We start from the raw sequence: 22,272 nt of genomic DNA, 5'->3' as shown, positions 1-22,272 counted from the left end.
GGTGTGTGTGGTGAAGGCAGTGTGAAATCAGACTTTCAATTCCTAGAGAGATCTCAATTTGAATTGTTTTATTGTTCTTTCTACTTTTAATTTTTTAAGGCTGATACCAATGGGTAGTCATAGAAAAGTATTAGTATGTTTTTAAAAGGACATTTACCCTTAATATGTAAATTCTAATCATACAAAGAAGACCTTAATTTGTAAATATTTGAACAGTATAGACCAAGGCAAAGAGAATGGTTCCAGCAATACTTTGTCATCAACTCTTCTCAAGAGTCTAAAGAATTTTTCTAACTAATTCAAATGTTCATTTTTAGTGAATATTTATTAACTGAAAGCTAACTATAGCATAAAAAGAATTTTATATAAAGTTTATCCAATAAAACACAGTATCATTTGATCACATTTTCAATATTTCATTTTCCCTATTAACAGCCCAAAATATGGCACTCATTTTTTTGAAACAATGTCACTATTTGGCACAGAAGTCTATTTACACGAGAGTGCATTTCATTTTCCATTTATTCCAGTAATTTGAGAACAACTATTTGCAACTAAATCTAACAGTATTTGTACAAGTACTTTCAAGCTAAAATACTGCTAAAAAATTACAACACACATGCAGTTTAATATGTTTACATGGTCACATATATTTATTATAAAACCTGTGACTCTAAGCACTTTATAGGATGTGAATACAGGAGTCACTCTACCATCTAATGAATCATGGCCATGTCTGACAGAGAAGATGCTGCGGAGCAGAAAAGTCCTGTGGTCAATGGAATTGAAATGGGTTGGCTACTCGGACTGTTCAGGAATGCTACTGCGCCCTCAGAGAATCGCTTCATAGCTCCAGTCACACAAAACTGCAGCGGATTTTCAAGTATAAGCCCTTAGCAACCAAGAAACTGGTAGCACAAGCAGCACTGGAAAAACACACTCTTATTATGCAGGTGGGCTGTGTTTTAAGCAAAGTCGATATTGAAACTCCAAACATACAAAAAAGATAAATTAGACAGATTATTTGTATTATAAAATGGTTTTCTGCCTTATAAAAAGATTGATTCACAAGTTTCCTCTAAATGGCAGCTCTCCTAATGCTTTTAAAATACAATTTAACTTATAAAACTTTAATTTATATGTGACTTTTTGCACAACCATTGTGGGAAGCAAAGTACACCTATATACAGTACTTAATTTTCTCTCAGGATTTAGGTGTCTTATTGTCTTTGTAAAAGACACTTAAGCCAAGATGTTATATTTTAAGCCACTGCAATAGAAAGTCAATACTGCCTTTAAAACATGGATATTCCAAAATTATAAGTATGTTTGTGATTTTTTGTATTTACAATTTGGGGATTCATCTTTATAATGTACATCTTTAGATAGCAGAAGTATATAGCTATTTTCAGGCCATAATATTGGGCCCTGTTCTGCAGAAATTTGTTTTTATTTTTGTGGGTGTTCTCCCTGTTTAACTGTGTAACTCTAAAATGATGTTAATGGTGGTTACACAGTAGCTAGCACATGATGTGTCAGTGTTATACTTCATTGCACAAAATCATCTTCAAAAACTCAACTTCCTGCATTTCACTGCTGTCCCCACTGTTTTTTCAGGTGATGGTCATTCAGATAAGGTTCTCCTTTTTTTAGTACTAAGCTCTCTGCAGGGTGTGGGGGTGAGCGGGTGGACAGAGATCCTGACTACTGTATCTCTTCACCCTCTTAGCACACAGCACAAAGCCTGGCCCCTAGGAAGCAAGCACTCAATTACTTAGTGAATGAATGAAGAAATGACTGGATTAGGAGAATTGTCTAGAAGACTTCCTTCAGTCTAGCTTCCAATCCAGTTATGTTTCTGAAATGTGTACAGCCAAAATGAATTTCCAGAGTCTGAGAAATCACAGAATGTCCCTCTTTTTCATTAGACCCTTTTTGTAAAATCCATAGAATATAGAGCCCTTGATGAAATGAAAATATTTAGAAAAATTAAATCACCTTAGAGGCCAGAGGATAAAGCAGAGGAAACTGAAGGGTCATTTCCTTACTCACCAACTGCTGGAGGGAAGTAACAAGGCACACAGGTTGACCAAAGTCCAGAAGCGAATTAGACTTTTGGCAATTGTGTCCAGACTGAGAAGTGGTGCTTTTGAGAGTTTTGATACAAACTTAGACACAGGTATATTCAGAAACAGCAGAAGGAACTAATTAAGAGCTAGAATCAGAGGGAATTACCATTTGCCAGATATACAGATCTGTTTCAGGCAGGGCCAGGGGAGATCGCATTCTGCTGGCTGGAACCATTTCACTGTGCTTGTGCTCATACCCATTACAAGCTGCATGTGAAATAAAAGTGAAATAGCAAAATCCAGCTGTAGGAGATAAAAATAAAAATCCTAAAATAAAATATGTTTTAAAGCACTTGAATGGATAAAGCAAAACAATACAATCAGTGGGGATGCTAATAAGTTAAAAAACATAAAGTGTTTGTGATTGCATTAAAAAAATAAAGCTTCACAGTATATGGTGTTTTATGCCTTTAAATGAAATAGTCTGGACCACATTCAAACAATTTCATCTTAAAACCTAAAACAAAATAAAGTACACATCTAAGAAGCATGAGAATTTAAAATTAAACCATAGTTATTAAGCAAAAGAGTTTATGAATCTGAGTTCTTCCAGGAGGCCGCTCTAAAATCATGTAACTAAATGAATAGTAAGCAATCTCTGCTTAAAATGAATGAATTAGTTTTTCTATAGAGACTAGTATTTTACAGGAATGACTTTATTTTCAGGAGAATACGAACATTGAAGTGGAATCACCATATCAGTGGTTCTAGGCATACAGTTTAAACCAAAAAACTCTCTTAATAGAAGATGGATATTAATTTGCCTTCATAATCATTCCCTCAAATACCTACCTCAGTGTTCTGTATTTATCATTGCACCAAATGAGAGCAGACCTGACAGTCCTTTTGTAATTCTTACATATATAAGAGGAGATGGTTTCCGGGAGCTATCTCCAAGTTCAACTGGCATATCACTCTTGCTGCTCTTCTATGAAATGTAAAATCTCTGGACATTAACCTTCCTGTAGATCATTTCAGCCCACCATTTTAAACGTCAATCTAATGGATTTAAATAAGAATTATGATCTCTAATCAAAGAATGAACACGTAAGCTTGTCACTGTAGATGTTCAGAGATTTTAGGGTATTAAAGGCATTTACTTTCCTGAATGCCCTTTACATTTATATATACACAATTACCTTCTATTGTTAAAAAAAACGATTTTGCACCAGTAGCTATTAATCCAAATAATTTGGATTTAAGTAATTTCTAATTGAAAGCCTATCACATGAATTGTTTATAGTGACAGACAATAAACTATTAGTCATTTTAAAGCTTTAAAAGTAAGTCATCAGGATCCACTTCAATCTCCACATGATAATAAAGGATTATTATGTGCAGTAACCTATTTATGAAAAGGAAACAGTGTGCTTCTTTCAGATGCCATCAATTGCTTTAATAAGGAACTGAAAAGCTGGACTACTTTATATGCAGATCACCACCCCAGTTGCATAAGGATTTACAATAGACAAAACAAAACTATTTTTTGTTGTAAAGAAGGGCTGTTTGTTTAAATCACACAATAATATTTGCATCTAAAAATTATTTACAGGCTAATAAGGCTTCATAAATGTTATGTAGACTTGGTTAATTCAAATCATTTTAATTCTAACACCAAAACGAAAAGCTTGGTCAAGCCAAGGAAAAATTCAAGCAACACTTGCCTGAAGAAGGCAGGGGAAGAAAAGATGGCTACTTTCTCCATTTAGGCATTTATTAATTGCGTTGGAGACACACAGGGTACATCATTTGATAGCTCCCTGTTAACGCTTCCATAAACTCAAGAGGAAAACACTGCTTTCTCTGAAAATGGGAAAATTGAGATGGATTCTGAGTCTAACCTTTAATCCTAAAAGAAATAGCAAGTAACGTATAGATTTGTCTCTGTTGCCTTGAATTTGCAGAGAACTTACTTGGGACGTTTAAATCTCACCTTTGAAGTCTTCCTTCAAGGCATTTAATGGCTCGTATGTCTTTATTAAATGAGGTGTGTGGCGGCCTCTACTGGTGTGTGTTTATAGAAAATGTTTCAATAGGCAGAAAAAATATTAATTTCAATTAAAAAGTTAGAAATACAGACTCTTTCATTTAAATATAAAAATATCTAATTTAATGCAGGAAAAATATATTACAAGTTGTGTAATGTACTCTTTAATTAGGAAAATAATCTAAAACACTGACCACGTTAGTGTAAAATAATGATTTACGGAAGGGCATTAATTGTTCAATTCACTCTGATATTGGGTTAAATATATTTTATTAATGAATTACTAATCCCAACTGAGGTGGTTTATTACCTCTAGTCCACTGTTAAATCCCCTTAGTTGACTTAAATAAAATCATTTAGAACAAACCCAAAGGAAAGGAAACATTTTACAGTTAAATCTATAAAGTCCTAGAACTAGAATCATTTGATGACAAGCTGGTTTCTATAACTCAAGCAAACTGTACGTTGACTTAATATAGCTGACATTTCAATCTATTTTACAGTGTTTTTAATTTCAAAAATACAACACATTAAAATATGTTCAATTTATCAAAGCTAAAAGCAACATTTAAGTAATGTACTTAAAGTGCAAAGGCACTTTAACATGAAGAAGTGATGCCCAGTGGCTATGCTTGGTAACTGAAGTTCGAAATACCATATATCGCTATTTACAAAAGAATTTATAGTCTCAAAAGATCTTTGGAGATCTTCTACAAAATACACTAAATATCCATTTTCATTTTAAAAGTTTGCTTACTGTTTCTTCATTCACTATAATCTCCTCTTCCCATTCCCACACTGGAAAAATAAAAGAAGAAAAAGGAAACACAACCATAAAGTATATGAAAAAATGCACTGTAGAAACATTCATGTTCAATGATGATTCCTAAGGAGAGAAGTGGGGGGAAGGTGGGGGAGGGAGGAGAGCAAGAGAGAAATAATTTAAAGGAAAACTTGAAAAAGCAGTATCATTGCTTCACCCCATCCCCCAAACATCTTCAAAGTCCCCCACTGAGGCTGAGAAAGGGAGAACAGACACACACAAAAGCAAACGCCCAGCCTCCAAGAGTTTGGAGCAGCATCCTTTGATGCCAGAGGGTTGTCAATGATTTCCTTTCACAGCTGACTGATTGCAGTTTGTTTTTCCAGAACTTCGAGGTAGTCTGGTTCTGATTGCGGCTTAGCTTGCAGTAAAGGGTGGTCTGCTTTGGACTGCCCCACAAAGCATTTCCTAGGAGTTCCATATAAAACGGTTTTATTGATTCTGTCTTGGTTTTGGCGTCGAGATTCATAGGAAGGGGTGAACTGCCTTTTAGGTAAGGTACAAAAGTTATAGTGGACAAGTCCCGCACTGGGCAGCTCCTTGACCCGCTCAGCGATATTCTGATACAGCAGCTCGGGCTCTCTCGGGGCCTGCTTTTCCAGAAGCTCTGTGGCACTGATAGTGTAAGCAAGTGTGGCTGGCTCTTCTTTCTTCTCCTCCAGGTTGCTGTAACTGAATTCTTGCAGGTTTCGGTAATAGGCCACCGGGTCTCCTTCCTTCTGCATGTAGATGGGGTTTTGGCACATCTGGCCCACAGGTGGAGGGATGTAGTTATAGACGTGGCCGTCTGCTTTATCCTGGGTCTCAGTGTTGTAAGAGCCGTACTGTAACTGGAAGGAACTTACATCTAAGTTGTTAGCACTCCTGGGAACACTGGGTACCCGCTTCCGGCGTTTCAGGACAAAGACAAATAAGCCAGCGCCAAAACAGACAGATAAGATAAAGACAACCAGCAATCCTAAAATCAAGACGGAAAGTGGAACTTCAGTGTGCAGTTCAGGGTAGGAACTGGGAGACACACTGAGCGAGCGAGGTGTGTCTGTGTTGTGATTCATTGACAAAACGGTTCCGTCTGACAAGTTCGGACCATCTGGACAGATTGCCTCCCTCCCCAGAAACTTCAGGATCTCCCCGGCGTGTTTCGCGGGAGATTCACAGGTCACCTCGTTGATGATGACAGGGGAATTGGCATGCTCTGTCCAATCCTTCAGTCCCATGATGTCACAGGTGCAGTCCCAGGGGTTCTCTTGGAGATCAATCTGGATAAAAGCCGGAAGCTGATCTAGAACTCCTTTCACTGGCAGGTGAGAAAAATGGTTGTTTCTCAGATTCAGCCTGGTGAGGGCCGTGCCCCCAAATATGTTATCAGGCAGGGACCGTAGCAGGTTGTTATTCAGAAACAGCAGCTGTAGGTTAATCAAAGCATCAAAGGTCAGCGGCTTAATTTCCTTAATGACATTATACTCTAAATAGAGATACTGCAAGCTCTGCAGCCCATCAAACATAGCCGGAAACAGCACTTCAAGGTAATTGCCATTTAGATAAAGTCTGCGTAAACTGGTCAGGTTTGTGAAGGCACCTTCCTGAATGACTGCAATCCTATTGTTGCCTAGATGCAGCAAATCCAAAGAACTGTATTCTAAGAGGTCGTTCTTATAGACCATTTGAAGATAGTTCCCTGTCAGGTAGAGTTTCTTTGGACTGGTGGGTTTGGGCTGCAGGTCGGAGATGTTGGTGAACTTCCGTTCTTGGCAGTTGACGTTCAGCCCGTTGTCGGAGCTCTGAGAGGTGCAGACACAGCTGCTGGGGCAGGTGAGGGGCACTGGGGACTTGGTCTGGTACACCATGATGGGGCCAAAGCTCTGCCTGTCCTTCGACACTGTGACCCGGGGGGTGGGACGGTTTCTCATTTTGGGTGGCCGGCTGGCTTTTGGAGCCCGGGTCGGGTTGAGAGCAGGATTCAGGGTAGGTGACAGCCTCGGGATGTGTGTGTCGGCGTGGCCACCCCTCTGAGCCGAGTCGCCAGTACTTTTTCTGGGGCAGAGATCTTGCCTGGTCAGCTGGGTGACATCTTTACCGTGCAAGCGGAAAGGGGTTTCACAGACAATCTCCCCCACGAAAACGGTGATGGTGTCCAGCCAGGCCTTGAGTGGAAGTAAGTCGCATGTGCAGTTCCAGGGGTTCTCCTCCAGCTGGATCTCCATGATGCCCCCGATGTGCTCGAGGACCCCCGCGAAAGGCATCAGTTTCAGCCGGTTCCCTCGCAGGTCTAGGTGGGTCAGCAGGACGAAGCGGAACACATTGCTGGGCAGCGACAGAAGGAGGTTGTCATTCAGGATGAGCACTTTGAGCTTGTTCAGCTTGCTGAAGGCCCCCGCCTCGATGGCGCTGATGTAATTGTAGTCGGCCTGCAGATACTCCAGGCTCTCTAGGCCCAGGAAGGTGTCCTCCCTCAGCACCTCGAGCTTGTTGTTGTTGAGGTGCAGCCTCTTCAGGGTCTTCAGCCCACTGAACGCCCCTGTACGGATCTCCTGCAGCCCGTTGTTGCCCAGGTGGAGAGTCACAGCGTTGGAGTAGTTGACGAACTCGTTGGGGTACAGTCTGGTCAGGAGGTTGCCATTGAGGAAGAGCTGATAGATTCGGTACTGGGGGGGCTGGAGCAGGCTGACCGTTGTAAATCCTTTGTTTTCGCAGTTAATATTCAGGACGTTCTCCTTCTCTTCGCACAGGCAGCGGATCTTGCAAATGTCTTTGGCAGTTTTGCGACTCTCCGTCTCTAAGATCCCGGCCACGGTTAACACGCTGAGGAACCAGACGCCGCTCAGCATCTTTAGGCGCCGTCGGGGTCAGCTCAGGTACCTACAGGCAAACCTTGGGCGGGGGGCGAGAGAGAGCGGGAGGCGGGGGAGAAAGAAACACGGAGGCCCGATTAAAATGGCAAAGCGAGGGGGCGGCGTGGGAGGGAGGAAGACGGCGGGAAGTGGGCAGCGAGGCAGAATGAAATCATTGCGTTTTTTTTTTCCCCAGCGGTTTCTGCTCTCCTCCCCTCCCCTCCCCACCCCCGGCCCACCAACCCACCGACCCACCCACGCGTCCCGGCACCCACATGCTTGCACCTGATTTCCCGGCGGGTCGCAGCCAGCCACGGAGTCATTAGTAACCGAGTTGTCCTACTAAATCCAGCCCATCGCCTCCTCCTCCGCCCCTGGGGGATATCTTGAAGCTATCTCGGGCGGCTTGACCGTCCTGGGCTCGCAGCAGAAATTGCTCTACTTTTTTTTTGTTGCTGTTTTGTTTTTTTTTAACTGCGCAAAAAGGGGGTGGGAAAATCAGGGGACTGGCGGCGGGGGGAGGAGAGAGGGTGGACGAGCAAAGACAGCGCGGGGTGCTGGGGCGGGGGTCGGTTACTCACGCATCAGGAGAAGACGGGACCCCTCTCCTCTGCAGTCCGCCGGTAGTTTAGCATCTTCAGAAAGAGAGGAAGAGCAAGGTAAAAGGGGACGCCGGTGCTTCCGGAGGGATGCTGTTTTCTGCCGGTTGATTTAATTTTGCTGGGGGGTGGGGAGGTGGGGGTGCGCACGAATTCGAAATATGGCAGGCGACAGGAGAGGCCGAGGACGCTCCGAGCGGCGGGCAGCTGAGTCCCCGGGGACCCCGGGGGGTGCGACTGCGCACGGAGCTGGCGAAGCCGGCCGGCCCGGTCGGCTGGCGGCGGCGACGGCCGAGCCTGGGCGCTCACTTCCAGTCCCGCGGCAGTGGCAGCAGTGCGCCTGGCAGTTTGAATTTGAGAGGCTTTGCAGGTTCCCCGGGACAGGGCTGGGGTGACGTCACGGGGGAGGGGGCAGGCCGGGGAGCGAGGGCGCGCGGCGGGGGAGGGAGGGGCAGACGCTTCCCTTCCCAGCGAGTGGCTTCGCCAAGCTCGAATCCCGGCTGCGTCAGTTGCTTCTGAACTCCTCCACCTCCAGCCCGGCGGGCGGCGGGTGGCTGGCGGAGCTCCTGGAGAGGGGGTTCTCCAGGAGCGGCCCCACTATGGGGTTGGCACCGCCGGGACGCCTTGGGCCCTTCCGAGTGGTTTCTTCCACCTGCCCCTCCCTCCCGGCCCTTCCACTGGGACTTGGGGTTGGGGGGCGGGGATGTTGGTGTCTCATTCCAGATTCTGGAGCAGGGGTCCCATCTTCCGTGTGTGTGAAATCTTACGTGTGTGTGTGTGCCTCTTTGCTACAGGACTCTGTGTGTGTGTGTGTCAAATCTTCCGAGTGTGTCCCATCTTCCGTGTGTTTGTGTGTGTGTGTGTGTGTGCGCGCGCGCGCGTGTGTGCGCGCGCCCGCGCTCGCGCGCCTCTTTGCTACAGAACTGAGGCCGCCTGCCAGCCTCCTAGCTGAGATGCTCTTGGTGCGGAGAGCGGCCTGTGTGTGCACCAGTGAGCCTGTGTGGGAGGACGAGGAGTTCTCCCGGGGGTTCTATGCTTTGCATTCAGAGCTTTGTTTCAGTGCGCAGAAAATTACTTTCTGGGTGGTGACTGGCCAGATATTTGCCTGGATTCTGACAGCCAGCCCAACAACGTTAGCCTATAGACTGGGATAAACAACAAAACCCTTCTCCCCGAGGTTTATACTTAGCCAAATAATGAGGTTTAAACGTGTACTCTTAGCTTGAAGGAAGAAGAAGAGGGGTGGGTGTCAGACAGGCACGGCCAGGCTGCGCCTTAGCTGGGAGTCCAGTCCACAAGAGTGCAGAGCCCTCCAGGCTGCAGGAGCCAGGGACCCAGGGGGACAGAAGCCGCCGATGCAGGAAGACTGGCTTCTGAGAAAGAAAAGGGATGACCTGAGTCCTGGCCTGAGACTCAGGAGACCAGGCCTCTGGTTCAGTTCTGTTGCCGGGTGTGTCGCTTTGTTTCTGGATCTTCCCGTTCCCACTGGCACAAGGGGGTGGACTATTCGGCCCCTCCCAGGTCTGATAATCAATTGCATTCGGATAACCTTTCCTCAGGATTATTATTGGCAAGGTGTTGGCTTTTTGCCTTCAGTATCTCTGTTTTCCCCTAATTATCTTAAGGTCCCCTTTTAAGGCAACTTTTAAGTTGCGCAGTTGGAGTCCATTTGCAAAATGGGAATGTCTGCCCATGGCCCAGAAGGGCCAGGGACTGCCTCTGGTGGGAATGGGGGAGATGAGGCAGCAAAAGTAATGGATGGAAGAGAATGGGAAGAGTTGACCGAGCTATGTGCCAGTCCAGCCAGACACTTCAGCTGATTCTTCCCTGCCTGCTGGGCCCTGCCTGCCACAGTCCACACAGGGTCCCATGGCTGGGCGAAGGGTGGCAGAGAGGTTCTGGCAGAGGTCATCAGCCTTCAGAGAACAGCAAGCCCCCTGCCTCTCCCCTCCTCCTTTCCTGTGAAGCTGATGTCCTAGAATTGTCCCACCCAGACAAGTTTTTCCCTCCCCAAGAAGGGCTTGCTAGTTTATAAACAGCTTTCAAGCAACCTGTGGCTTTGGCCAGTCTCCTCCACAATTGGTCACAGGCCTTCGCCTTTCCCCTCCTTTTTGGGAAAAGCCCATCCCCATCCAGTAATTCTGGCTTCACCTTGGGCAACACTGTTTCCTTCTGGGCCCTCAAATTTCCCTTTTCTCTGCTAAAGGGCAACAGTAGAGGAACTGCCCCAGAGGGGGAGGGCATAGCCTCCCACCCACCCTGGCAACTACATCATTGCCAGTGGAATGGTGCAGTGCCAGCACGATTAAACTGCCTTCCAGAGCAGAGGGGCATTTGTTTCTACATATTTCCAAATGTTAAATATATAGAGTTCCTAGAGAGAGATGGTTTATTCAGTCATTCATATAACAAACATTTATTAATTAGGTTAATATTTCACTGAAGTGGAAGCCAACATGAGAGCTGGACAATACCTTTGCAATCAGATTCATTTTCTAGATGAGGACATTTCCTCAACCAGGGGAAGTGCTGACTTGCTAAAGTTCAAGAATCTATAAAATTAGAAACAGAACCCAGGGATTCTGAGTCCCAGGCCAGCAGTTCTCCAAAAAACTCACTCCTGCTTACCGTGAATTGGTGGTGGTGGTGATTTACTGAAATGTGTTCTTAAAAACAAAAATTTTGAAAGTGAAATACCAAATATGAGTTTTAGTTTCCAAAGATCGTAATTTCCTGCAGGAGACGGATGACTCTGTCAATACAGTTTTAGGACAGCATCTACCAGGAATTAGGGCGGGGGTTCGTCAATGGATGACGGAGGCGGTTGAAGTCCTCGACATCACGGGGCGAGGGAGACGACGCGGTAGGCTGCCTGGGGGAGCGGCACTGGGGACCCCGCGGGGGCCGCAGCGGTCCCCTCCCGTGGTTGGCTTCAGACGCGGGTCGGTGGACCCTCCCACCACTGCCGCATCTCCCGCCGGGCCCCGGGCTGCTGCAGCAGCTTCCCCCAAACACAGTGACGGGGAACAAATCAGCCTCCACGCCGGAAAGCACTTTAAGGAAGTTTCCTTCAGCCCCGCGAGTCGGGAAGCGCCGCCGCGGCTCCCCGCCGGGGACAGCGGCTCCCGGGGCGGCGGAAAGGGGCCAAGTGAACGCGGAGCACGCGGGAGGCAGAGGCGGACGCTAAAATCGGGCAAACGCTCCCTGTCCCCGCGGGGGCGATGGAGGGAGAAACTGGGACTCCGCCGCCTCGGTCTCCCTCCCATCTTCCCAAGTGAAGCGGGGCTCGGGTCTTCGGGGCCGCCGGCGGCAAGTGCGAGCGTGCGCGCAGCCCTCCTCCTCTCCGGCCGCCAGGGGCTTCACGGAGCCCGGCCGGCCAGGGGAGGGGGCTTCCGCCGCCCGCCAGCCAGCAGCCTTCGGCCCCCGCTCCGCCTCCCGCGGCCCAGCCTTTCTCGAGAGCTCTTCTCGGGACCCAGGAATCCGGCGAGTCCCCCGAGGCCGGGCCCCGGGCCCGACCGCTCACGCAGCCCTCTCCTGCTCTCGCGTCTCCATCGCCGCGACGGCCGCTCGCGCCGCGCCGCCCCCTTCCCGGGCCCTGGTCGCTGCGTCCTCCGCCCGAGCGGTGGCCGCGCGACGCCCGGAGCCGGACCCCGCCCGCCCGAGCGGACGGACGGTCTCGGGGCCGGGCAGCCGGAGCGGGAACGGCCGGCCACCCGCGCGCGGTCCTCGGCGGATCGCGCCGTCTTTCCCCGCCCGTTCCCTCTGCCGGGGGAGCCGGCTGGCCGGCCGCGTCGCCGCGGCGTCCCCGAGTGCTCAGAACTTACCCGGCTAACGCGCCGCCCGGAGCTTCCCCCGGAGGCGCCCCCGGCATCCGCGTGCTAGGGAGGCGCGGGAGGAGGCGCGGGAGGCGGCGCGGCCTCAGCCCGGCGCGGCCCGGGAGCAAAGGCTCGGCGGCGAGCGCGGGCGGCGCCCCCAAGGGCAGGCAGATCCCCACTGGAGCCGCTCGCCGCCGGGCAGCGCTACCGGCAGGAAGGAGGGAGGGAACCGGGAGGGAGGCGGGGAGGAGGCGGGAGGGGGAGGAGGCAGGCGAGGTGGAGGGCGGGCCGGCGGACCCTCGCCCGCGCTTATCAATCACCCCGCAGATCAGGTGTCACTGCGCTGCACCCGGATGGCAATGGACCGGCCCACAAACGAGCCTGGCTCGGCTTCTCTGACCTGTGCCGCGGAGCGCAGCTCCCGCCTCCCGGCGGCCCCTCTCGCCTGGAAATCTGCCCAGCCCCTGCAGCTTTCACCGGGGGCTTCGGCGCGGACCCGGTCAAGTGACATCAGGATGGCACGGGGTCCGGACCGTAGGCGAGGGGACACTGAGACCTCAGGGTGGAAGTTATGGACAACTGAAAGCGGCCAGCTCTCCGAGCCGGCCCCGTCCAGGACGGCTGCCCCCTTAACTAGTGAGCGCCCGGGGCTCGCCGTTCGCGAGCAGATGTGTAAGGACCCCTGACGAAGCAGTCAACACGGCATTTCCATATAACGTGGAGCCGGGCGACACCAGCGTCCGCCAGAGCCAGCCTTTCGCCACGGCCCAATCCCTGGTTCCGTTTGATTCTTTTCATTCTTCACGAGGTTGCCTGGATCGACTGGAGCGGACTTGGGGCCACCCGCCTTTCTGCTTTCTCCTTTCTTTCCTCTCTGATTAGTAGTCCAGGTGGTTGTGTTTTGATCACGGGAAGATGCTATAGGCGAGGGTCATGGTAGCTCCAGAGGGAAAAGCGCAAAAGCCCAGAGCGTCGCGATTCCTTCCACACCCGCTTTCCCTGGGTCTCCGGGAGAAAGTTGCAGTTGTATTCATTGAAGACGGGAGCAGGTAGTAGATGGCATTGGCACCGAGACTTTCTCCCCTCAGTCCTGGAGCAGAGCAGCCGTAAGGAGAGTCATCACTGTCCCCTATCCTTTTCATTCCCTCTCTACAGGGTCTGTAAAACCCCAGTTCTTCAGAAATTCGCTCACTTGGTGGCAGAGAAGGAGAGCTGAGGGGAGGAGACAGACGCAACATTAGAGCAAAAACTAGCTCTGGGCTAATTAATCTGCACTGCAATTTGTCTGTTTCAAGGTTATTTCCTGCGCGTTTAAACCACTTTCTCCTGGCACAAACTTCCACTTCATTCTTGTCCTTACCCTGGGGAATCTTTTGTGCTTCTTTCTTCTCTTCTAGGCTTTCTTTTCTTAATGGTTTTCTAAGCAGACCACTCTGGGCCTCTTTAATAGAAAATTACTGATAATCTTATGCACGTAGGCAGACTTTATTTTAGTAATAGTCCAGAGAATTTTCTCTTATATATCTCTGAGGTTGTAAGGAGCATTACTGTTCCTTTTATTGACTTCAGTCCTGAGAAAGCCTTTTTGATATTCCCCTGCCATTCAGACAAGCACTTTCAGAATAATAGAGTTCTCACATATGCACATGGGCAGGCTATTTACAGTTACATAGTCAGAAACATTGCTTTTCTTTAATATCCTTATTTGTGTAAAACCTGTTCACTATGACTATAGCAGCAGCCTGAACTCATTATGTTATTACTGAGAACAGTTAATACTGTTTCTTCATCTGTCTTTACCTCATTTCGGACGGTGTCATCTATTTGTGTAGTCATTTAATGGGGGCTATAAACAACTACAAGGCACAGAGCTGAGGGGCTATTCAAAGGCAGAAATAATGACACATTCATGCTGAGAAAAAAAGACACAGTTTACTGAGAAGAGTGGTGTATCCCTCGCTATAGGGGACACACACACAAGCCATAACATATACAGATAAGATGAGGAACATGCTATTTTATTTTGGTCCAGTAGAAACTTGTAATGGAGAAGGCAATGGCACCCTACTCCAGTACTCTTGCCTGGAAAATCCCATGGACGGAGGAGCCTGGTAGGCCACAGTCCATGGGGTCACTAAGAGTCGGACACAACTGAGCGACTTCACTTTCACTTTTCACTTTTATGCACTGGAGAAGGAAATGGCAACCCACTCCAATGTTCTTGCCTGGAGAATCCCAGGGACGGGGGAGCCTGATGGGCTGCCATCTATGGGGTCGCACAGAGTCGGATACGACTGAAGCGACTCAGCAGCAGCAGCAGCAGAAACTTGTAAAATGGGCATGCGTTTGTTTTAATCAGCCTTGTAAGCAAGTCTAATATCTTTATCAGCCTTCAGAAAAGCACTTAGCAGCCTGCCTTTCTACACAAGACCACACTGATAGTAAGATGAAAAAGAGCAGACTTTTTGTCAGCATAACATTTTCAAGTAGGTGAATAGCTATTTCAAAGGATACCCTGAATGCACACAAGCACACAAAATCAGGAGCAATACAGAACTTTCTGTGAGGGTTGTTGCATAGATAATTACAGAAGGGAGTTTTAAGTGTGTGGAAGATATAAATGTACCAATTTGTTGGAAAGCTGTTTCATACTGATTTTTCTAAAAGTTTCTGTGTTACAGGGAAAATTCCTGATGTAATTGAATATCAAAGACATGCATATTAATGTATGTGTGTAAATTAGTAAAAATGGCATTCTTGATTCTTTGCTGTAGTGGCATTGTAAATGCATCTCTGTGTTTGTCTGCTGAACTCAGTTGATGAGTTTATGTCACCAAAGGGCTTAGAGATCCCTGATTGCAATGCTGGTGGGGCAATAGAGAAAATTTTGTTAAATTTTGCTTGGGCTTTTGAAATTTCAAGCTAAATTTAGGAGAAAGTTAGAAGCTTCACATAGGATGAATTTTTGAAATGTGAAGACATTACCAAGACAATGCAAATGTTGCCCAGTTACTGAAAGTACACAGTTTGCCTGAGAATGCTGCTTTTCCACCTTTACACAACTATCCAGGGCTGGAAAGCTTTTAAAAATTTTACAAAATAAGACCAAGTAGAGACCTCATGCAGAGTCAGTAAATCTAAGACCAGTGTGAGGTGTTTTCTGAAAATAGTGTCCCTTTAAACCAAAGGTTTCAAAGAAGTGTTCAGATGGAGGCAGACAAATTCCTAAATAAAGAAATGTGACACAGAGGACATGTCGTTAATACTGGTAATTATAGCTTTAAGGATATTGTAGACGTTGGTTCTCTGATGCTATTGAAAGTCTGGATATTTTTAAAGTCAATGCAATTATTTTGATTATTTTGGCAGGCATGTTGGCTTGGTTGGAATAGTGCTGAGCCAGGACCCAGAGCAGTTTGTCTTTTAATCAAACTCATATCCAAACCCTTGGAGACCAATGACCTGGGTTCAAATTCCAGGGTAGATCCTGTCCCTAAGTTTCCCCATGTGCAAAACTGGATACTACCACCTGTCCTATGGAGTCAGTAAGGATGAGTACCCATATGTGAGGTGAAATATTGAAATGAGAAATTCCTAAACTCCTTTCTTAAAAAAAGTAATTGATACAAAGCAATGGTTTTAGTGAGAAAGCATCATTTTACCTGAAATTGGATAATAGAATCAGGATTTGAAAGATGTTTTACTCTTCTCATTGGAGCTGTATGATGTCAGGCATTCAAATGAAAACTTGAAAACATTTCATCTTTTCCCTAGATTTTTTTCCAAATACATAGATGTATGTGTATATCAGGATGTTCACTTCTTGGATCAGATCAGTGTTTGCTGTGGAGGGCTGGCGTACTTAATGTGTTTAGAAGCATCCCTGGCTTCTCCCAATTTACAGTAGCACCAGTATGTTATATATTTATATACATGTACTATATGTGTGGCCTTCCCTGGTGGCTCAGACAGTAAAGAATATGCCTGCAATGCAGGAGACCTGGATTCAATCCGTGGGTCAGGAAGATCCCCCAGAGAAGGGAATGGAAACCCATTCCACTATTCTTGCCTTAAGAACCCCATGAACAGAGGAGCCTGTCAGGCTACAGTCCATAGGGTTGCACAAAGTCAGACACAACTGAGCAACTAAGTAGTATATGCATACTATCTATTATATATATACATATGTTTTATGTATGTATATGTGTATATGTATATATATGGTATGTGTGTATGATATGTTTATTTCACACTTAAACAAAATGGAGTAACATAATGTACATGATGACTTAGCGACAGAGCAAGACCAAGAGCCCAGGCTCCCTGATGCCCTGCTTCTTGGTCTGCCTCACCCTGAAGCCTGCCCACCACTTCTATGACCCCAAGTACTATCACTGGAGGCAGACAACACATACTGGTGCTACTCTTTGTGAAGAAAGGTATTTTCCATCATGACCCAGGGCACTGTCATGGGTTGAAACCAGAGTTTCTGAAGCAGTATTCCTCTTGTCATAGCCATGCACCCTGAAATACTCTCTTGTAGCTGATTTTAAAACCTGCTGGCCATGGTCTGCTAAACTGATTTCATAAAGGACTAATAGGTTGTATCTCACAGTTTAAAAAACACTGATACAGTGAATCGGGCCAAGGAGGAACAGTGAGCCAGAAAAAAGAAAAGGAAGCAGTAAAGAAAAAGAGAGAGACTAGAAATAGAGGGAAAAGAGAAGTGCATATGGTGCAAAGTTACAGTAAAACTTACAGCTCTCAACTGATTGTATTCAAATCAAATATCACTTAGTGATGGCACCTGTTCGCTGAGGGTCCCAGACCTCCATCCATCCATGGTGACTAAGTAGAGTGATTCATCACTTAGAACCATATTTAAGCTTACTGGACTTGGGAGGGAATATACATTGCAAAAGCCATAGATTTTACAGATCAGACTTAGGACAGCGTTAGTAAGTATTTCATTTATCCTGACACATTCTTCCCTATTAATCTCGCTGCAGCTGGAAGTTATGTTTTGGTCTGGAGTTACAACCTAATGCGCTCAGAAGGAAACCAAAGTTATTGGTTTGACACTGCACATTATTGCAGCGGTATAATGCAGTCGAGCCTCTGTACTAAGTTCTGTTTATTTTATTTATGTATTTATGTTTGGCTAGTATAAATATATGGTAAAGTATGTGCTGTGGCAGAGAGTTTAATGCTGACTCTGCTGGAACATTCAAAAGTGTCTGCACACAAGTTGCCCAGTTCTAAAGAGTTACAGTCAGAAGACCAGCTACTAAGGATTTGCATTAAGTATTTCTGAAATTTTTAAAAAGCCATTATTTGTGAAGATGACAAGGCCGTTAATATTCAAAAATAGCAAGAATGACACACTCCAAATCTATCCTGAACTTGTGATTTGCACAAAATGAAACAGGGTTTAGAAATTATGGATTCAGACGGAAGGTAAGATTTAGAAAGTAAATAAAATCATTTCCAAGTAATAGCTAGATGCAGCATTCAACCGTCATTGCAAATCAATGAGAGGAGAAAGGATTGTTTTTTTACCTTGAATCTTGATGATTTATTACTCATATGTGATATCAGTTCCTTTTAAATTTTCCTTCCATTTTTAATCTTCCAGGAAGTTATCTAAGTGATATTACAATGCCACCTGGCACACACTCTGGTTTACCTGATTATTGCAGCTGAGGTCACCTTTAAGTCAAACGTAATGACTCCAGGACATATATCAAACAACTTCTGCACTTGTCTGGTCATACCATGGTTCTTAGGCTAATTAAAAAGAAAAAAAAAAAAACCTTCAAATTTTATGACACTTTTGATAACCTAAATATCTTTGATGTCCTCTCAGAAAAATAATCTGATGTCTATCTGGGGTTGAGGAACCATATGGAGTGTCTCAAAAACATCAGTCTGTGGCAACTCCAGGACACCATGACAAAATTGTAGGCATAATCATCACCAGATTTGTCGCCCACCCTAGACATTGCCATGGCAACTCAAGTACTGTAGTAGGGTCAGTGTCACTTTGTTAATATTTTGAAAGGAGGGAAAAGCAAGCTCGTTCTTTGCTACACATCATTGCTTCAGAATAATGAGTTCAGTATGCTGTACCCTTACCTGTTTACATACTGACCTAGTTGGTACAGGTCAGGAAACAGCACTATTTGAACTAGATAACTTCTTTGTCATCATTTAAACATATTGAATAAGTTTATTTTAATAGATTATTTTCAGTAGAAATACTAATATTTAAGGACATGTGTACAGTATTGCTAAATGATTGTGTTGACTATTTTTTACAGCAAGAAAGGACAGTTGTCAAATTAATGAATCAATGCCCTTCTTACAATTTTTATAAAATATAACCACTCAATCTAAGATAACTCCTAACTCTCGAATGCAAATAAATAGTATAGAACAATCCCTGATTTACAGTTTCAGTTGCTTGGAATTCTAGCATATGATTTACTCAGGGGTCAGAACAGATTTGCTATGATTTACGTTGACAACATTGGGATGTATTAGGCAGTAATGGAGTTGCTCGTTACCCCTGCTATGGCCCTTAGCCAAATTCAGTCTCAAACTGTAGTAATGATATTGATCACAGGCTTCCTGGCTTCACCAAATTGTACTTCTCCACTGATTTTTTAAGTGGTTTGTCCAAAACGAATCCTAGAATGCTAATAACCCATAATGCCTATATGGAGTTAAGTTATCCAATTTCTTGATCTGTTTTCAATATTAATATGCAATAGCACCTTAAGTCATTTTTTAAAACTACTATGATATGTTAATATAACAAATAATTCTCTGTAAAGTGAAAGTTGCTCAGTCCTGTCCAACTCTTTGTGACCCCATGGGCTATACAGTCCATGGAATTCTCCAGGCCAGAATACTGGAGTGGGTAGCCTTTCCCTTCTCCAAATTCTCTGTAGAAAGACCTCAAAATATAAGGGTGTAGGATGAGTGATCTATATAGTTAAACTCTGCAGATTTCCCAAGCTGCTTTCACGCATGTTCAATTGTTATCTTTCATTGAAATACCAAAGTAATTAGTCATCTTTAAGAATTTTCTACTTGCCAAATGTCAGTGAGTATTTTGGGTAGCGATGTTGACTACAAGTACTTGATAACCTAAGAATTTCTATTTTGCATGTTTGCCTGCTTTCCCTCCTCCCTCCCTCCCTTCCTTCTTTCCTTCCTTCATTCCTTCCTTCTCTTCCTTTTTTTCTGATTTGGGAATTCATTCATCCACAATTAGGTATTTTGTCAAATAAAACTATCAACACTTCAGGCAGCAGTCTGTATCCTGAGAAAATGATGATTTGAAATGATCCAACACCACAGAGAGCTTTCGGTCAGAAAGACACCATCATGGTTCTCTTTTTACTGAATTTTCCTTAGACTGGGAAGATGGTAGATCCAGAAGGGATTTAAAGTTAGAGGACTTTGGTGTGTGTTTTGGGTGTGCCTCCAGCCTCTACCTCCTGGTCCCTTGGAAAACACGCAGTTTTCTGGGTCCCACCCCAGACTCATGGAATGAAACTTTCTGGAGGTGGAATGTGATATTGTGTTAAAATGTCCAAGAATGGCATTTTTATAGGATTCTCAAGGGATTCTGATGCAATTTGCAGGGCCAATTATAGTCCAGCATCTTCATTTTATAGATAGGGAAACTAAGGCTCCGATAAGCTGAGTAACTTATTTCACAGTCAACCAGACAAAGCAAGAACCAAACTCAGATCTCCCAACTGTCATGCAAATATTAAGTTGTATAATGTTTTGATACTTAATTTTAGAATTGTATTTTTCAATGACAATCAGTGTTAAAATTTAATGCTGTACAGTACAGTCTGCTTATGAACCATGTTACAAAATGCCCATAAAAAGTGGTTTGTTGGTCAGCCACAAGAAGAAATAACATTTTGTTTCCAGACTCTTTGGACTAAAAGTTTATTGCTATTTACTAGTGCTTTGGGTGATAAACTATATAGAGTGGAATAAAATGGTTGATAAATACTTATTGAATTGAAAAAAAATGAGCCCCAACTTTGGTTTAGAGTTTGAAAAGATTTACCTTATTATGGGCACAGAGATGATAAAATGTCAAATTTAATGGAATCTGAAGTAGCTTACTTTTCATGTTATCATATACTAGAATCATTTTGAGGATATGATAGGTAAACCAGACTCCATAGTAGTTTGTTTGTTTGTTTCATTTTGCTTTTTCCTTCGTTTCAAAGTTTTGAGTAAAGTTACATGAACCCTTTAGGTTAGGGACTGAGGATGCACTCTAGAAGCTCTCTTGACCTATTAGTGTCTACTTCAAGAAAATTTCTGCTAGAAACTTTTGAAGATAAAATAGAACATCTAATTAACATTTAGAAGAGGAAGATATATATCCATTTCAAGTAACCTGACCTGGATTTCAGCAGCAGGATCTCTTCTTGACACATTTGTAACTCATTTTAATTGCTAATAGGTACTGTGTGTACACACCCAAGGCAGAACAGGACTTCACCTCTCAGCATTAAAAAGGTGAATTAACTTGAAATTAATACATTTTTGTGAAGAGACATTCCATTTGTCCTAATCTAATACAGAATCAAATGCATGTGATTAACAAGCACCAATTATCTAAAAAACTTGAAAGGACTAATGATATTTTTATGCCCTGTCTGAATCACTATAATTATTTTCAAGAGAAATCAGGTGATCTCATTGGTATGAAGTGGGGATAGTAGAAAATGTATGGGCTTTGGAGTCATATAGACCTATGTTTGAACCACAACTCAACCATCTAACAAGAGTGTGAGTACTGGGCAAGCTGCTTAAATTCTCCAAGTCTCACTTTGCTTTTTTGTAAAGCCTATTATGCTGACTTTGTGAGGGCTGTTGTGAAAAACATGGAAAATAGATATAAAATGTTTCATCCTGTGCACATTTAATAGATGAAGCAGGAACCATGTTCTCCTTCCACTGTCCTTAGGTTGGTCCACAGAGTAAGGAATACCATCCTCTTATCCTTCTTGGAAGTAACAGGAAGAGCGTTTCTGTCTCTCTCACTCAATCTTGAAAGAGAAGTGACCTTGTTACTAACCTTGAGTGAAGAATCTGACCAAGCTCACCTCTATGCATCTTGTGTTCGCTCTTTCAGGGTCACCTATCCTCAGAGTGTGCCAAGCACTGCCTGGGATTGGGCAGCTCTATCCACTTCAGAAGTCTTCTCTGTGAAGCCTAGCTGTGGCCATAGACCAAATCAACTTATTCAATTCAAGCTTAATAGTATGAAGCTGGTATTTTGATCCCCATCTATATGGTATCTTCATTTATTCTCAATTAGTCATGAACCCACAGTGGATTTAAAGGAGGGAAAAGCTATCAGCCCCAAATCCCTAAGAGTAGAGAGTCAATAAATTATAGCTACTGTTTTCATGCGGGTTTTGATGGCATCTTCATTTTTTCATAGTAATTTGGTCTACTCAAAATATGAAATGTCTGTAACCTAGTGAACATTTTTTAATGGGACATTACCATATGTTCTAAATCTGTATTCATTAATTGGGAGGAAAAACTTGACCATTGGTTTCTTTTATCTGAGTAGCATGATTTAGCCTATACTTTGTCAAAACCGAAATCCTTTTTACAACTTCAAAGCAGAGGAAATACTTTGTTTGATGCTTCCTGAAGGTCAATTCTGCTTAGTCATACATTGTATGTGTTCTTTTTAAACTCAGCAAATGTCTGAGATATCAAAAGATACTGAATTTAGAGGCATTATGAGGTAATAATTTTTATTGTAGCAAGACCAATACTCCTGTTGCAGCTTAGCCTGACTTGTAAAAATGTGTTTGAGTGTATGTGTGTGTGTGAATTTAATTGTCATTTATGCTTTGTGACATAAATACAGTCAGTGGCAGAACAGAAATGTATGTCTCCAAGGGAAAATATTAGCAGTAGTTTCCTTTCTTCTGGGTGGGCGAAAAAATTAAATTTATCACTTATTTTTTTGAGAAATAAAAGAATGAAAGATTGAAAAAGGAGAGAAAATAAGAGAGAAAGGAGTAATA

The 22,272-nt window shown here is 44.4% G+C and overlaps 1 protein-coding gene across 4 annotated transcripts; it reads right to left on the bottom strand.

Moving 5' to 3' along the window:
- Nucleotides 1–504: 504 nt before the first annotated feature.
- SLITRK2 (SLIT and NTRK like family member 2) lies at nt 505–12,343 on the bottom strand. 4 transcript variants are annotated; one of them, XM_006054167.4, is made up of 4 exons: nt 12,194–12,343; nt 8,352–8,405; nt 8,046–8,244; nt 505–7,810 (listed from the first exon to the last, which is right to left on the bottom strand). In XM_006054167.4, exon 4 carries the CDS (start codon nt 7,765–7,767, stop codon nt 5,233–5,235), a length of 2,535 nt encoding a protein of 844 aa, XP_006054229.1. In that variant the 5' UTR covers nt 7,768–7,810; nt 8,046–8,244; nt 8,352–8,405; nt 12,194–12,343; the 3' UTR covers nt 505–5,232. The 4 variants fall into 4 exon arrangements, with proteins under 4 accessions (XP_006054229.1, XP_025131876.1, XP_025131877.1 ...); XM_025276091.3 differs by having other exon boundaries at nt 8,056–8,244; XM_025276092.3 differs by having other exon boundaries at nt 505–7,798; nt 8,056–8,244.
- Nucleotides 12,344–22,272: the final 9,929 nt, after the last annotated feature.

The sequence above is a fragment of the Bubalus bubalis genome, chromosome X (genome assembly GCF_019923935.1).
Source record: "Bubalus bubalis isolate 160015118507 breed Murrah chromosome X, NDDB_SH_1, whole genome shotgun sequence".
In the NCBI taxonomy this organism is placed as follows: Eukaryota; Metazoa; Chordata; class Mammalia; order Artiodactyla; family Bovidae; genus Bubalus; species Bubalus bubalis.
This window is presented reverse-complemented; position numbering and strand designations above follow the sequence as displayed.